Source organism: Etheostoma spectabile, chromosome 21, assembly GCF_008692095.1.
Source record: "Etheostoma spectabile isolate EspeVRDwgs_2016 chromosome 21, UIUC_Espe_1.0, whole genome shotgun sequence".
NCBI lineage: Eukaryota > Metazoa > Chordata > Actinopteri > Perciformes > Percidae > Etheostoma > Etheostoma spectabile.
In genome coordinates, this window is record NC_045753.1 from 6,925,315 (window position 1) to 6,943,815 (window position 18,501).

An 18,501-nucleotide genomic window follows, 5' to 3' on the forward strand; every position below is an offset into this window, starting at 1 on the left:
TTTTTTGGGGGGGGGGGCTTAATAGACAGGACAGCTAGATGAGAAAGGGGGGAGAGACTGGGATTACATCCAGGAGATTGTCGCAGGTTGGGCTCAAACCCTAGAACTCTGCGTCAAGGCACAAACCTCTAAGTATATGTGCGCCTGCTCTACCGACTGAGCTATTGCCATGAATTAATCACGCGGTTTGTATATGCATACGCATATGTATATATACCATTGGGAATCAATTATCACCACAGAATCTCATAGCAGTGAGTGTTTCCCCCAAAAAAGTTGTTTAGCCCGGTTGCAAGTGTCTTTTTTGACTTGGGCCCGGCTGGGGGCCAGTCACACACTGATGGCAGCATTAATGTAGAGCCCAATAGTTTCTGTGAAAACCGAATCGTGGATAGAATTGCTAAATTGAGAATTAAAAAAAAAAGCTACAAGACTAAAAGCTAACTGCAGGTTTGAAAATAGTTTCCTAAGTTTCCAACTGAGCTGCCTCGTTATAACTGTAGTAGTTTAAAAAAACATATTAAAATACATTAAAAAATAATTCCCAGTGGCTTAGGCCTGGTGGGGGGCAACTCAGGCCCGGTGGGCCACCGGGATTGCAATGCACTGGGGGAAACCCTGGCAGTGTTTCTCTTACTATTAATTATTGTTTTTTAAATTTGAAGTCACATATTAAAATCAACACTACGTAACTCTTAGCACGAGCTGTAGTCCCAGTGAGACGACCTGTAGGGGGACCAAAGCGGCGGGTCCCACAAGCTGTAGTCCCAGTGAGACAACCTGTGGGGGGACCAAAGAGGTAAAATTTACATAGTGTTTAAATCTCTCCAATCTTAATCCCTCTACAGTGTATGCAGCTCTTTGTCTGTAGTTCAACAAAGACCATGTTGTGCACATCAATGCAGTTGCTGGTGCATGACAAAAAAGTAGTTTTAGTCGCACAATGTTTTGGCCCATAATTTGGCCTTTCCTCACACCAGAGGAAACGCTGTGTGCCATTGTGTGCCTCATTTTGCACTATTAATGTATTTTTTCGGAGCATTAAGCTGTTGTGTGGACTTTATCTTCTCTGTCTGTAGTCACCGCTCTGTAGTCTCACTGAATGCCCCGCCCACAGCTCTATCTGATTGGTTACACGTCATGACAATCAACACCACTGGAGGCGGCTGTGCCTCTGGCGGTCAGAGCTGCGCCGGTGAGCAAGGCGAAGGCCGAGCGGAGCTGTTTTTTAAACGTTTGCAGTGGATATTACTATATTTGCAGCACAGTCCTCTATGTTGAAGTTACAAAAATACCCAGTGTTTCCATTGGCAATGTTTGGACGACACAGAGAAGCCCAATAGTAGTTACTGAATGTTCAGTTCAGTGTCAATTTATTAAATTGGTAACCTAAAATTAATACAAGACGTGAGGACAAAATAGCCAATGTCCGTTGACACCTCATCCCTCCAAATGTCCCTCTCTTTTACGTAACTTAATGTTTGTATCTGTTACGGACAACTGAATACAAGTTTGACTTCAAAATGGTGTTATGATTGATTTTACTGTTGCCTTTCATCATATCTACAGAAGGATGAAGAGGGCATGCAAGTAATGATTTCTTTATCTTGACTCTGAATTTATTTATTTTTTAATCTTGATATAACAAGCCTTAATTTTTTGTTATGACCAAAACAATTGTTCTGTGATTAATCGGTTCTGACCATATTTTAAGTGGACACATTTTTATCTAACTATTTTTAAAGCTCCTCTTATGTGATTAATGATAATAATAACAATAAAACTACCAAATGAGGCCAACTGCTAAAAAAATGTAGTTTCTTAAAGGAAACTATGTTTGAGGAAATATGTTAATTTATTTAACAGTTGAGAGTTTGACACCCCTCTTATAATCCATATGGTGAATATATGGCTACAGCTAGCTGCCAATTAGCTTAGCTTAAAACAAAGACTGGAAACTAGTGATGTACTGCAATATTTGGTATTGATCCAATACCAAGTAAATCCAGGGCCTGTATTGCTGATACTGATACCGTTCCTTGCCGAGTCTACTTTGCAGTGGCACCGTGGCTCAATTGTTATTGGTTTAAAGAAATAAACCAGAGCACATTTTCCTCCTATTGCGTAACGATGTGTGGACTCCCCAGACCCTCATCCGCAGCGCTGTGGCTATTAGGGGTGGGGGAAAAAAAATCGATACAGCATAGTATTGCAATATTTTCAGTGGCAATATTTTATCGACGATATACAGATCTTTTATTATATATGTGTTGGTCAGTTTGTCTGCTTGACAATCCCATTTTGCAGCAATAAAGTGAGATAAACAAACAGAGAAATAATTCTTTTTAGATAAAACGATGTTGACAAAATCCTTTGGGGACTGTCATGGGGCTAGCCCATGCCTTCATGTAAATCTGGGGTAGCTGTGGTATCATGCTAAGCTAACCTTTGTATGTCCAGAAATGGGAAGGTTAGTGTGAGCAGTAGCATGTGGGTTTGTCATTTATTTCAGTACTTGTCAAACGTAGGAATCATGTTTGGATAAAAGCAACACATCATAATTCAGTTCAAGTTATTATTTTAGTTTCATTCACCTGTTCTCATTGCAAGCAGGGGTCGAATTGGCAAACGGAATGATAAATTCTGGAGTAATTTATAGAGGGGAAGATCTGGAATGGCCCAAGTGTCAGCCAGTCCAGAGGGGTGTACAGAGTGTCTAGAGTTTTGTTGTGAGAACTTGTTCAGCATGTAACATTTCATTTTTGATGTTATTGTTGACATAGCGTGTAGTCATGAAGCCATAAAGGTTTGGGAATGCTGAATTAACACAATAGGGTTTGATTGATTTCCAATTAGCTTTGGTTTGTCTTGTAGGAGGGGCTTCTTCTATAAAGGAAAGAGGCTGAGGCTCCTCTGGGGGAGATGACTTTGGCCAGGAAGAGTGCAGTTGCTAGGGCCCCAACAGTCCGGGGCTTATTTAGCCTTTTTATTATTTTGTTTGATATTAGTTGGTGATAGTAATTTCCATAGTTAGTATTTAGTTTTCATGTTTTATTTTTATTTTTTATTTTTCAATAAGTCATTCTGGCAATTCTGCAATTCCTTGTGACTGCTGAAGAAATAAATCAAGTCACCAGGTGAAGAACTCCAGAGTCCAGTCCTTCTTCTTCCACTATGGGGCTAATCATTACAGGGACATCAGTTGAAATTGGGAAAAATTTGAAGTTGGAAAAAATGTTATGAATTGCAATATATCGCAGAATAACGTTAACGTTACAGTAGCCTACACAGTACAGCAGCAAAGACCCCCACGGGGGTTTAACAATCATATGACATGAGTTCCACCAATCAGAGGCACCACTTTGGGATTGTGAGATTCTTCGGGATTGTGGGTAATGAAGTACTTATCCAAGACATTGCAAGTAAAAGTCTCAAAACAAGGTTTGTGCCCTATGAACTTTTGGCGTCTTCATGAGTATATATTATCGCTTAGTCATGTCGTAGCTGGTTTTAAGTTCACCATCAACAGTTACGACTTTATGGCTTACACTTCAATTGTCAATGGAGAAATTGTATTGTATTTTTACTGCCGGAACCGGCTTTGGGCGGGACTGTTGAGGTCTACGTCCGTGCCTGGGTCTGTCTGAGGTTTCTCCCTAAAAGGAAGATTTCCTCACCACTCGATGTTTCTTCCCAAAGCAGAGTTTTTACTCGCCACTGTCACACGAAATGCTTGCTCTTGGGGGAATTACTGGAATTGTTGGGTCTTTGTAAATTATTGTGTGGTCTACATTAGGGATGTAACGATGTCAAAATCTCACGGTACGATACAATTTCGATATTTTGACCTCACTGTACGATATTTATTGCGATATTGTTAAATAGCTCACGATATTGTTAAATAGCTCACGATAGTGTTTGTGATGATAATAGCAAAAAAATACAGACATTTTTTCTGCTTTTGCCAGTCAACAGGCAATTTATTGTTGTATTTATGGATCATGACAACATAAAACGCTGATCACATAGTGCCTTTAAAGTGCAAGTTGTAGTCAGGAACATCAATATTCTGTTGATTGATTGAACTCAGCTTGGCCACTAACCTTTTAAATCCTTTACCATCTACAGCAGAAAAGGAACGTAAATCACACGCTCTGTATTCTGCGATGTACCTCGGGATTTCTTGAGCCCTTGCGCTGTTGTGTGGCATAGTTGTTGAAAATGCCTCCTTCAGGGTTTTTTGACCGGACAGGACATTCTTTGTGAGAGAATCTGCAAACTTTTCCGGATGATGAGTCGTCAGATGACTTCGCATATTGCTTGTGTTTCCCGTGTTGTATCGCGGTTTACTGTGGCAGTGCTTTGTCTGTCCACCACCTTCTCTCCTTTTGCGTTTTTTTGACACGGCGAAACCAAAATGTTTCCAGACATCTGACTTAAAAGCTGCCGGGGCTGGCACAATCTCAACTTCGGGGTTGTTTTCATCCTCACAAGTACCGCTATCGGCCATGCTGGCTTGCTGTGAGCTTGTGTGGACAGCGTGCCGCGTGCAATCCTATTGGCTTAAGAACGGTTGGTATGACGACGCAGCGCAAAGGATCATGGTCTATGTAGTTAACAATGATTTGTTCCGCGGGACTGTTTATTCCTCTTGCTTTTTGACGGACACCTGTCCTTTTATTGTAACCCAACCACGACGATATCGAGACAAGTTTACCACCGCGATAGCGCGATAACGTCAATATCGTTACATCCCTAGTCTACATAATACAATACCGTATTAAAAAATAGTTATGTCATGTAATCATGCACACACTGATTAAGACTTTATGCACATTGTTGGGACCATCTCTGAAGAAAGCTGGGTGAGATTTAGATGGTTTCAACAAGCTTTTCATTTATTTGGCAAAAAAAAGGAGATTGTGTATTGCCATCTACAGGAACCTATGTGCCTTTTTAGCACACAAAGATTGAAATGTTACAGATCAGTTGAAATAACTTGCATTTATCAAACTGCCAACTTCAATGTAGCTCTTTCAAAAATGGTATCCTTTAAAAGAAAAAGAGAGGAACTCTTAAAGCTCAGTCTTTTGAATAAGTCAGAATACGTTAAAGGTACCATGACATGGTGCTAATCCCAAATGTTGCATCCCTGCTTGTTTATGTTTAAGTTTAAATTGCGACGAGACAAAACTAATTAAATGAACATAATCTAATCAGCTTTATCTGACAACAGACAACACCCGGGAAGTAACTCTGACTAAAGGTGCCAATGGCCTGGGCTTCAGCTTCCTGATGTGCGAGCTGGATCCGCCCACTACGGACTTTGGAAGCCTGGTGTGGATAAAACAGCTTTTCCCCGGCCAGCCGGCCGAGCAGAGCGGCAAAATCCAGGAGGGAGACATCCTGTTGGCCATCAACGGCCAGTCCCTCAAGGAGATGTCCTATACGGTATGGGCAGTAGTAAATGAAGTTCATCCATTCGTCTTTACTAATATCAGTTAATCCTTGATTTGCTCATATGTGATAGGCGTACTTTTCTTTAATTTACTTGTTATCATTTGCACCAGGATGGATCAGTTTGATACATGACTGCACACAAGTTGAACTGAGCCTTTTGTCGTATTATAATCTGATACTGTCGGCCATCTTTAACATGACAGGTATGATGCAGTTCTGTGTCCTTATTGCAGGATAGTTTAGAACTGCACTGGTTGTCTATGGAAGGCCTCTAACCTGAACTGGTTCAATAGTCTGACCATATAGCACATACACTGTATCTGCATGGAAATATATCACTTTCTGGTTTTATTTTTAAACTAAGGCTGCAAAAGATTAATTTATTCATTATTTAGTTGTTAACGTTTAAATCAGTCTGCAACAGTCTGGTTTGAGTAATTTTATGACAATTTTATGGAAAAAAAAGTAAATTCTAAAGTTTTCTTCACTCCTCTCTGTGGCAGTAAACTGAATATCTTTGAGTTGTGTACAAAACAAGACTTATGAGGACATATCTTAGGCTTTGGGAAAGAAACATTTTTTACCATTTTATAAACCAAACAACCAATCGATTACCCAAGAAAATAGTAAGAATAAGAGTAAGTAAGTATAAGAATAAGAATGTAGTTAGTTGCAGCCCTAATTTGAAGTACTGTGGATTATTTTCTCTCATGCAATGGTCTAAATGTTGTTTTGAGGAGACTCAGATTATCAAGGAAATACTGATCCATCTACTTTTTTTGTAATAAGTTGGCATGGAAATTGTGCATTTAAAAAAATGTTGAAGAGCTGCTGCAAAACATCAGCCAGTTGTGGAATGTAACACATATTTATTCAAGTATTGTACTTAGTACAAATTTGTGGAAGTTGTACATTTGTACTTCACTTGAGTATTTTCATTTATTTCAACTTATATACTTTTTACTCCACTATATTTTTCTCAAACCTTTAGTTACTTGTCACATGACTATCTTTAATATTCCTACCGTCCAGTGAAAACCATGTATCCTCAAATTTGGTGACTTTGAATGTGAATTTTATTTGTTAAGAAATTGATTGTACTTACTAAACTAAATGAACTATTTAGAAACCGTCTTCATCAGCTGCAAAATGCAACGTCACAAAGCTGAGAACGGGGCCATTTTGTTGACGCCATGAAAAGTTGACTTCATGGAGAAAAACAAACATTTTCACAGGACTGCAGCACTACAAACATGATTATCTTATAGAATATGATGCATTGCTGTACATTAAACTACCCTCCAGAAGTGCAACACCTTAAACATCTACAGCAGTAAAATGCAACACATTAATGCAGAAGTAATATCTATCCAGAAACATCATATATCAATATATGATCGTAAAACAGTGGCAAGGAACCTTTTCCTGCACAATGAGTACTTTTTACTTTGCATACATTAACTACATTAAGCCAATAATACTTTTTCTTAAAGTGCTCATATTATGCTGTTTGGCTTTGTCCCTTTCCTTTTATTGAGTTATCTACTTTTGTGCACATCATAGATTTACAAAGTGAAAAAGCCCAAAGTCCCCCCCCCATCTCCAACAGAAAACACTGTTCACAAACTGCTCCAAACAGCTCTGTTGTAGTCCAGCCTTTACTTCAGAGACAAATGTGATGTCACTTTGTAACAGATGTTATAATGCTCGCCTAGCTGCTAGCGTGGCACACTCTCATGCTCTGCAACTGACATGCTAGCAGTACTCACTGCGCATGTGCAATTCCCAACAAAGTGAGATGCCTCACTCTGTAGCTAAAACAGAGAGCTCAACACATAGGGTGAAAAAAGGAGCTGCAGCAATGTGCAGTACAACAAATAGATGGGCCAAATCCCAAAGTGAGCCCTGAAGACTAAGGACTAAAGACTCACAGACTTAATTGATCTCAGGTCCTAAGTGAGTGAGTGTGTGAGGCCACACGGGCTCAGATAGGTACAAATGGGATCGGGACAGCACTTCACAAGATCACATGGTACCTTGGTGACGTTTAATAGCAAAGATGTTGCGGACACTTGCTGGTTTGGGTATTTTCCTTTTAAGTTTGATGCTTTCCACACGGCCGAGACACAGGTGACGGCTGCCTGATTCCAAACTTTTTTAAATTCATGATTTACAAGCTGGACAACAGGTCTGTTCCGTTCTGTGGTTGTGTGTCGGGCTGTTGTTTACGTTTGTAATTTCCGGATGTCCTTGCGGTCTCCGCGGTAAACGTTGCAACGCTTTGAACTGTGGGTAATTCCCTTTGGTGAAGACTGCATCAATGCAGACTCACGGAAAGGGCTCGGTAAGTGTGTTCTCAAACCCTCAAGCCTATTAAAATTTGACACTGGGACAATCCTAAGCCCTTAGGAATTCCGCGGGAACGCACACCAAAGTCTTTGAGTCTGTGAGTCCGGACTTTGGGATTGGTCCAAGGTGTTTTCTGAAAATGAAACCACATAAACCTATTCTAGTACGACCTCTAATTACAAATATGAACCTGAAAATGAGCATATGTGCACTTTAAGTTAGATTTAAAATGCATGACATGGGAGCGCTTTAGTTTTCACAGTGCTCTTACTCTGCACTGTATCTTTTATTTTTGTATTTCATGTCTGTCGTATTCTAGCTGTTTTTATATTTTTTATTGTTTTTAATTGCTCGTTGATGTGTTATGTAAAGCCCTTTATATTGCCTTCATGTTGCTAAAATGTGCTACTCAAATGCCTTGCTATTAAAAGTTCACTTCTCTGTCTCTAGAGGGTGCTAAAGTTGTTCAAGGCTTCACCACCCGAGGTCCGACTGACTCTCAGTCGGCCCCCACCAGGTACACACACACACACACACACACACACACACACACACACACACACACACACACACACACACTCACACACTCCTCACCTATTTGTCTGTTTTCTGTAGGGATCCTTCCCTCCATTGATCAGTTTACTGGCACATGAGCGATGTCACAGTGTCATATAGCACCAGCATCAAGGGATGCTCTGAAGCAGCGTTGTTCTTCCTGATCAATGGTGACGGAGACGGAGGACATATTGAATGACAGGGGTGTTTGGATCAGTGAGCTAACGGATCTCATCAATAGACTCCGACACTGCTGAAAGGTCAGTGATGTTCCACAGTGTGACATGACGTCATAGCACGTTCTGACCAAACAAGATTTTTAACTATAGAGGGTTGCCATATCAGATTTTCATCTCTTATTATTTTACATAATACAACATATAAAACCTACAATTCACAACACCAACATTCCCCCGATGTTTGAACCCTCTTGAACTGTCTTTTAGTTTTTTAAAGTTCTTCTTTTTTATTATTACAATGTACAGGTTTTAATACACCAACTAGTTTTTATTTGTTTTAAAAACCTGATCCAAAACCTTAAGACTTGCCTGTTTTATTGTTTTGTGAAATAGTTTTAAAAGTGCTATATAAGTAAAGATTATGTACCTCAAGTAAGTAAGTAAGTAAGTAAGTAAGTGAGTGAGTTAGTAAGTTAGTAATTAAGTATGTAAGTAAGTAAGTACGGTAGTAAGTCAGTAAGTAAGTAAGTCAGTAAGTAAGTACGTTAGTAAGTAAGTCAGTAAGTAAGTCAGTAAGTAAGTCAGTAAGTAAGTAAGTAAGTAAAATGCATTAATAGAATGCTTATCACAGATTAAGAAAATCAAAGTGCTTTACATAAAAACATACAAGATGATACATATTGATAACGCAATACACAATTAAAAATACAAGGTAGTTAAAACCAACCGAATACCTGTCTATCTGATTTGACGGTAAGGGCTGAGGCAGAGCATTCCAAACTCTAGGTGCTACAGACTTAAACACTCCAGCCAGGCACTAATTTCACATAAAGAAATCCTACAACAAGGTGGCACACTGGAATATCTTACCCAACATGCTGTGACATGACCCAAGATTCCCCACAGCTTTTGGAACTGAATCAGCGCTTGCTGTTTGCTTTTTCTTTAGTTTCGTTTAACCATAGCTTTTCAAGTCAGTGTAGTGTAGCTTCTAACTTTGAACAAAGTTTTGTCTTGTGTTGTCCAGGCATACTGAAGAAACAGGGACGGAGCAGGAGAGCGCAGAGGCTGAATGGGGGTGGATTTGCAAAAGCAATAGTTCAACAAAAATGTGAGTAACTGTTTAAAGATGAAGATAATGACGTTATTAAACACCTTTAATACATACGTGTTTCTTTGGTCTGTACTTGACTATACAGTTGGTTTCATCCAGAATTTAATATTCACATACAAAACTTAAGCTCTGACCTCATCAAACTCAAACCAAGAAATTACCTCATATTTTTTGCAATGTTGATGCCTGAATGAATATTAATCATTGTTTCAAAACGTTCCTTTTTGAGGTTGGAAAGGTGTCTTAAGCCATTCCTAAACAATATCTTTTTATGTGCCATCAAGAGTAAGGGCTCTGCAGGTTTTTTACATAAACCAAACGCAAATGCCTTTAATCTTACTGAAAACGACCACATAGGTCGATTGTGCATTCAGCTTATAGCGCCCCACAATAACGTTTCAATTTAGGTGGCGACCTCTCATGGTTGGAGTAATTATTGCAAGAGCAAATGAGGAAAGCGAGGTGACAAAAGCATAAGAGCGCCAAATTTGGCGTAAGGAGGGAAGCAGGTTGGGGTGGTGCATCAAACAAGCAGGACTTTCTCTCCGGAGACTGGGGTATGTGTTCCATGGGAAACCATAATTCAACTTTCTTGAAATGAATTGAGTATTACGGACCTTAGTCCGTGATGTGGTGACATCACGTTACATCATCATTTAAAGGCCCTGACACACCACCCAACGGCTGACCGCTGGAAGAAAACGCAGTCGGACTGACTGCCACCCTGAGTTGGCCGAATAAAGTGCCTCGGAACACACCAAATCAATGCCGACTGCCGAGTGCCGACTTCAGCCTATTGGACGAACGGGTCACATGGGTCAAATTTAAAGCCAGACTGTTATGGCGGCTTGTTCAGAATCTCATATTTTACTAAAATTTTTCACCATGCAACTGTTAGAAACATGTTTTTGCACAGTAGCTTTTGAAAAGATGCCTGGAAGTCTGGAACGTGTCTGGGGACACTAATGGTTGCACTATGACCATGAAATGCACTTGATTATGTTGTGCCATGCTCTATTGCACATTATGTGTACTATGTCTTATGACATTTTGATATTTTTCAAATATTTTAATAAAGAAGTTCATGTTTAAAGTTAAAGTACATGGAATCTTGGAAAATCCTTTTTTTTTACTGTGGTATTGAAATTGGCATTGAGAATCGTGTTATTATACCGGTACTGGCACAAACTACTGAGTCTGTGGAATCGTGACACCCCTAGTTAGGGCATTTAGTTATTTTATGTGAACAATCCCTGATGTTTACCCCAACTAAGGACTTTTGCCCCCTAAACTTAGGTGATGTAGTTAATTATGTGTTTAAAACTGCACTTGTTACGTTAAATAGAACGTCACATCATTACAGTTTGCACCACGGTTACGTATTGCAGTCACATGGTTAAAACGCCAACTGTGCGACCTTGTTTACCTTTACACCTTTACATGGTCCAAACCTAAATGTAACCATTTTCTAAATAACATTTGTAAAATACATCCAAACATAGGCATTTTTGTTCTCGTACTGTGAAATTTCAGGTCAAAAAACATCTACGTATGACTGGTTTGATCCATAATTTCATGTAAACTTCTGCTCTCCAAGGATCCTTCATTATTACCAGTTCATTTTCTAGCCACAAGGTGGGAGCATGGTGCTACAACTGACCCCATGTTCCCTCTTTGTGATCAGTGGCTCACTTCTCAATGTAAAGGGAAGCTAATAGTGTTATTTTCTTTTCTTTTCTCTTCAACAGGAAATCCAAAAGAGGCATTTCACTGAAACCAGAAGAAGAAGAGAACTGAAAACAATTGTAAAATAATTATCATTATAAATGTTGTTGAGGACACAAGTTGGACAACAAGTCCACAGAGGTCGAGAATATGTTGCATTGTAAAGTCATGGGATTGCGAATGCCATTTTTCTTTTATTAAAAGGAATTTTTACTTTTCTTTGTGTTGGCAACTTCTACCCTCCCCCCTCCCATGGGTTAATTTAAGATCACATTACGTGTTCAGAAACTCAATCAATAAAAAAAAAAATCATTTTCACACAAAAACAAAGGCCATTAAACTGAGTCTGACCTGAATATGGATGATCCAGCAACAAACAACTCATTAAATATCTGGACAAACCGAGCAGTACACACACACATACGCACACACACACCTCCCTGGGTGAGGAGCCAGTAATGGCCCCTCGTAAATAAGGGTTCCTGTATTTCAGTGAAACCCAGTAGTGCATCTGGATCCCATCAGCGCTCGTGTTCCCTTTGCAAATGATCCCAAATGTTTCTAATTATGCCACTGGAGTCGGCACGAGGCTGTGTGAGCACTTGTGCGTGTGTTTTTCTGTGCGTGTAATCGCCCTGACGGACACGCACACCCATACACTGGCCTCTGTTTATTCATGAGCAGGATAACAGAGATGGACAACGTGGTGACTTGGGCAGCCTGTGCTTAGGTCAGTGCACATTGTGATGACTGATGAGTGAAAGATGGGACGGAGATGGATATTTCTTCAATGTCTGCTGACATCGCTGTCAAAAAAAGTGATTTCCAACCAAAGGGTGGCAGAGGTTGCAGGATGAGTTATGCAAAAAAAAAAAAAAAAAAAAATCATCAGTGAGAGAACGTTATTGGTCCAAACCACAGTGAAAAAGACCTTCCTTACATTTGGATTCATGCAATCTACATGTTTTAAGCCAAGCATTCAGTATGCAAGACCTGCATCATGTTTAATACATGGAAACTGTTTGAGTCTGAGGGTGTGGAGGACCCTTTTTCACTGTGGATCTAGCATACAAACTGTGCAAATGTGATTGTTTGCATTTGCATTGTGTTGTTACAACCTCTGAGGTGCGTGACTGCACACACCAGGGAACATTCTATTAAGTGCTAACAGAGTATTCTGGTGGATTTTTTCTCTGGTACTTCACCACAGATGACTACGCTGGAATTGAGCCTCTTAACTACGCCAAGTGTTGTTTAAGAGCGTAACAACAAGCATGATTTAAAAAGAAGAGAGAACCATTCATTTGCTGGTTGACTTTTGTTGTTGTGTTGAGGAAAATTTTACCTGGGATGTCTCTGAATTTCCATTAACTTCATAAAACAGAGCTCTCTGGCTACCTTTGATTCAGAAATGTGTTTTACCTATTGACTTAATTTCTTAGCAATTAAATTCACCAGTAATCCACCTTGCATAAATGTAGTTATTGAAGCTGCATCAATCAATATTTTTACATTAAAACTGATTAAATGAAATGTGAAGGGGATCACTTGTAGTAATAACCCCCACAGAGAACTAGAATGGCACGCCAATGCCATATTTCACATTGTTAATGTCAATTTTTCTCAGTCGGGAACTAATTCGTCCAGTTATTCCAACATCACATGAATGCAGCACATGTCCCTTATCTCGCATCGTTAACAAAAGTTTAAAAAATAATTTGGTTCTCCTTCCCGTGATTCGGATCCCCTTGTACATTTCATGGGTTCTTCCTTGGCCCATGCTACACCCATCCACCAAGTTTCATGAACATTTGGCCAGTAGTTAATAGTAGTAGTTAATACTGCTGATAGACGAGCAAAGTAAAAAATAAATAAAAGACGAAGCCCCTCAGCTCTACGCAGCGTTTTAGCATCTTTAAGCTCATTTTGGTTCAGGCTCGTTGCCCTCATTGACTGTTTCTAGCAGCAGGCAGTTCATTCATTGAAAAAAGAAAGAAAAAAAAGCTCTGATAAACTTACTTCTAGGCAGCAGGTTTGGCTGCCATCGTGGCAGATCACAGCCAAACAGACAATTTACAAGCAACAGTATTTATGGCACACTATAATGAATGATTAGTTACCCTTTTTCAGAAGGGTAGTTATCTTTTTTCAAAAGAGTAACTATCCTTTTGAAAAATAGTTTTTTGAAAAAGCTTTTGAAAATGAGTGTCTCTTGAGTCTGTTTCAACAAGTTTGGGTGATTCTTCCTTCTTTGAAGGCTTTAGTGATGGAATTATTCTTTGCATAGGCTATATCCCCATCTATATCTAGGTATATTATTTTCATCCGCTAGCAGCTAACGCTAGCTAACATATTAGTTAGTCTAGAGTAAGAGTAACTACCCTTCTGAAAAAGAGTAACTACCCTTCTGAAAAAGAATAACTACCCTTCTGAAAGAGTAACTACTATGTTAGCTAGCGTTAGCTGCTAGCTGATGAAAATAATATACTTATACTAGATATGGATGGGGAGACAGCCTGTGCAAAGAATAATTCAATTACTGAAGCATTCAAAGAAGGAAGAATCATTTAAACTTGTTGAAACAGATTAACGCAGACATGGAACAATAAATTAACAAGGAGTGTTGTCTGCCTTTCAGAGTGCAAAGTTGTCACAGACAAACTGGTAGTGCATACGCAGGGTGGGACAATGCCCCACCCACACACTGTGTTACATGGTACGTTGCAGTACACATGTACAAAGAACAGCATTACACAGTAAATGGAACTCCAACGAGTGGGCTGGTCTGACCTCGTCCTTATCTTGATGTAAGCAAGCAGAATGTGACATATGAGAATCTGGCTCCTAAAACCATAAACGAATGTTTCTTACTGCGTCTCTAACACACGGAAACATCTCTGCTCTTGAGTCACATGGTAGAGCTCCATGACCCCCAAAGTAACATGAAAAACACCACCCAGACAAATGGGCACAGTGATGCAGTTGTTGCGACTTAGAAGTATTTTATAATTTCATAATTTCCTACAACAGGGATATGCTTAGAATTCTGCAGGGAAATCACTATTGTAATTGTAATTTAATTTGATAAATATTCTGGATATTATTCAGATTTATGTTACTGAGAGGTGAAAGTTCAGTACCGATGATGTATTAAGCCAGCGCCGGAGCGTAGTGGAGAGCCGAGCCAAGGCTGTATTGCTGTTAGAAGATGTGTTGCTTTGTGTAAAAAGATCATTCCAACAGAACTGGCTAAATAAAGTTGCAAAAGAGAAGAGGGAGTCTGTTTTAAGTGTGCAACACAGTTTTGGCAGGCCTTAAAGACCTCTCTCTGCATTACAGGGCATTGTGAACCATTCACTTTTTCCACTGCAGCCCCCGTGACGCACAGCCCCGTCCAGGGGCAGCAATGGATGCTGGGTGATTGCGTGCGTCGGGTGGTTTGCCTCCGTCTTTGATGTCACCTCTCGCTCAGCTATTTCCCCAATTACATTGATTGTGCTAATGTCTAAAGTGGACTGCCACGATTAAAGGTAAGCTGTGTTGTTTTTGAGAAGGGCCTCGAATCCATCACCATGGATGCAACGCCAGGCATCCAGCAGCACAAACGTTGGGCTTGGAAAAAGCCCTCCAGTTCTGTTGGGGGAAGTCATCAAATGTGACTTATTACTGGTGAATGGAAAAGGATATCCCAATTATAATTATATCCTGACCAAGATGGCCGATATTTAAAAATGAAAACAGTGGTAATTTGTGAATTTCAAGGGAGCAGTCGGCCAAAGAATTCCATCTTTCTGAGGGAGTCAAACAGGCAGAGGACATTAAAAAGGTAGTTTAGGCGATGTCAGTGAAAAGGAAGCAGTCATAAGAGAATATGGTGGTGTGTGTTCGTACGTGCACACGTACTCACACGAACAGGGAAAGCAAGAGAATCAAAGGAAATAGGAGAGTTATACAGGCAGCTCATAACGTGTCAACATTGTTCAGTGTGGGAGGTCGCCCCGGGGGGAAGCTGCCTGGCCCACAGGGGAGAAATTCAACAGCTCTTTCAACGGAAATCCTCATCATACATCTCGGCTGCTTCAGGAAAGCAAAACAAGCTCACGAGAGGACCGCGGAGCCCCGAGCTGGAGCCTGGGCTGCGGTTGTCTCTGTTCATGAGGTGGAAAGCATCGTGAAAGATTTACTCATTTTGACGACAGGAATCTAATACTTTATTCGTCAAAAATCACTAGAAAGAGATGCGGTATTTTAACATTATTAAATGGTTAACAGGCATGCGATTACTTCCCTATAGCACAAAATCACCATCATAAGTCTGCCTGGGGCTGATGCAGCTCCTGATGGATGCCAAAGGCTCGCGATTGCTTCATTAGATGAGATTTACAGCTTTTTCAGAATCAGAATCAGCTTTATTTGCCAGGTATGAGGACACATACGTGGTATGTTGCTTTGGATCATATTGCTCACAATGCGCTTACTCATACAAAACAACGTATACACACTAATATATATACATACTCTAAACAGAAACAATGGAGGCAATAGTGCAAAGAAGAGACAACAAAAAAATGATTTAAATCTGGAGCACAGTGCAACGGATGCTGGGATAAATAGTATGTTATATTACAGTATGATCAGCTCTGGAACAGGGAATGATGAATGTGTTAAGACTTCTGATGGGTTTTATGACATATGTCCTGTCTTGTGAAAAAGTATCAAGGTTCTATATATATATCTATATATATATATATATATATATATATATATATATATATATATATATACATATATGTAACTAATATAGACACACTATAAACAGAAACAATATAGACAGGTTGTGAAAGTAGTGCAATGAAGAGTGCAAAGTATGCAGGAGGAAATTATAATTATGATAGTTATTATTTTAATTATGGAGCGTAGTGCAAAGGGTGCTGGAATAAATAATATTATCCTATTGTTCCTGAGTCTGTTGGTTTTGGCGAACAGTACTCTGTAGTGCCTACCAGAGGGGAGAAGCTGAAACAGGTTGTATCCAGTGTGAGACATGAGATGGGTCTGCAGTGATGGTTCCTGCCGTTTTCTGATTCTGGAAGAGTAGAAGTCATGGACGGAGGGCAGGTTGAAACCGATGATCTTCTATGCAGTCCTAACTGTCCGTTGTAGTCTGCTCCTGTCCCTTTCGGTGGCAGATCCAAACCAGACAGTGATGGACGTGCAGAGGACAGACTGGATAAGGTTCAGGTCCAGGTTACTTTATTGGTACCCGTGGGTAAACTAGGTTTACAGTCTAAGAAGCATCCTTAAAACTTTGTAGACAACCACATAACATGCAACACCCCAAACATTAAAAGATGTAATGGATGATGGCTGTGTAGAAGTGGATCAGCAGCTCCTTAGGCAGGTGGAGCTTCCTGAGCTGGCGCAGGAAGCACAGCCTCTGCTGGGCCTTTTTGATGATGGTGTCTGTGTTGGGCTCCCACTTTAGGTCCTTTTCTGGTCTCTTTGAAACAAGTACTCAGTTCCACCCAGTGGAACTTTAAGACGTATTGACAGGATCAACCTATTCGGTAAAAGGTGACTGAACCATGTCTCATTCATACTATGCCCTTTCTCAGCAACACCCCTTTTCACACTTGGTTACACCCATTACGTCTGGGAGCCACACACTACTGCAACAGTTTCCTATGCTGGCTACCAAGCAACTCCAATTACAGCTCACACGGATGATTGAGGGTATATCCAGGCTGCGAGACGCTCGATAACAAACAAGTGTTTTGTCTTGGGACACTCTGACAGCTGACAATGATATCACATTCCAAAATTATAATCCCTGTTGGAAATTTAAAAAAAAAAATGTATGAGTGTTCTTTTTTCTAGTACAACAGGCTTGACTCTGCAGTCTTTTTCTGTCAAGGTATGACAAAAAAACATTAAATAGCAGATTACTGAACTTGTTAGAATTATAAAGGCCCTTGTGTCTTATTTTTAGATTTATTCATGACCATGTATTCCCATTGGTAATCCGTTTTGTTGTATCCCTTGAACTCTGTTGCAACAACATGGTCTCACCAAATGGCGTGTTAATCTAAAACCATCTTATTTTATTTTTTAAGCCATTTTGTTTCATCCCACTTTCTGTGCTTTTTGTGTGTGTGTGTGTCATTTTTAGCCTTTGGTCTCTACAGACTTATTGTGACTTAGTTTTAAGAGTGTAGGGAGGAGGACAAACACAAGACTTTCACCCAGGAGAGGTCAAAGTCGACTTTTTTTACGTTGACCATTTAAATGTTCAGTGTGTAGGATTTAGTGAGGATGCATATTGCAACTAACTGAGTCTCCTCCCATGTGCCAAGCATGTAGGAGAACTACGGAGACTGGCGCGAAAACACGAACGGCCCTATCTAGAGCAGGTGGGTGGTTTGTCGGTTTTGGGCTGCTGCAGAAACACGGCCGTGCAACATTGCAGACCCACTCCATATGGAGATATAAACCGCTCATTCTAAGTTAATGAAAACACAATTCTTATTTTATGGTGATTATAAACTATTACTATAACTATTATAAACTCCATTTCCATTAATGTATTTTTTTCTTAACATTACTAGGTAGTTTTGTGACCTGGACATAACCAAGTAGTTTTGTTGCCTTATCATAAAAAATAAGTTTTTATTTATTTTGTTTGTATGTGTGTGTATATATATATATAACACATTAACCTCGTGTTGAGAGTTATAAGGCTGTTGTCATTTCACGTAAGAATGGACTTTACTTACACAACTAATGATGAACACAAATAGTTAGTTCAGCCCAATCCTCATCTCCTCTGGAAACCTGTTCCACCATAGGCTTCGAGAATTCTTGACACTTTTTTTTTTTTGCGGACCTTTGATTACACTCTAAGTCAAGAGTAGATTTCAGGGATTTCATTACAGGATATGATTTTACCACAGCCTGGAGGCAAAAAGAGTTCTCCCCATGCTTGTCCTCATATGCTAGCATCAGCGTCTAGTGCAAGCTTCTACACTCAGCGAGCCAGTGGGGGGAATGCATCAATGTCAGAGACTGTGGGCAGGATGGAGACCACACGCGCTGACACTTTTTGTTGATCAGTTGGACGGA

At 39.9% G+C, this 18,501-nt stretch overlaps 1 protein-coding gene across 4 annotated transcripts in view; it reads left to right on the top strand.

Annotated features, from left to right (window-relative positions):
• frmpd2 (FERM and PDZ domain containing 2) overlaps positions 1–11,556 on the top strand; it is a 38,486-nt gene extending 26,930 nt beyond the window's left edge. For 3 of the 4 annotated variants that reach the window (XM_032502841.1, XM_032502843.1, XM_032502844.1), the window contains 5 exons: positions 5,237–5,451; positions 8,260–8,326; positions 8,425–8,624; positions 9,571–9,654; positions 11,406–11,556. In XM_032502841.1, coding sequence (XP_032358732.1) covers positions 5,237–5,451; positions 8,260–8,326; positions 8,425–8,462 — 320 coding nt within the window. In that variant the 3' untranslated portion in view covers positions 8,463–8,624; positions 9,571–9,654; positions 11,406–11,556. Of the gene's footprint in view, positions 1–5,236; positions 5,452–8,259; positions 8,327–8,424; positions 8,625–9,570; positions 9,656–11,405 lie in introns of those variants that run through there. The other variant, XM_032502842.1, reaches the window with a different exon arrangement.
• The last annotated feature ends 6,945 nt before the right edge of the window (positions 11,557–18,501 follow it).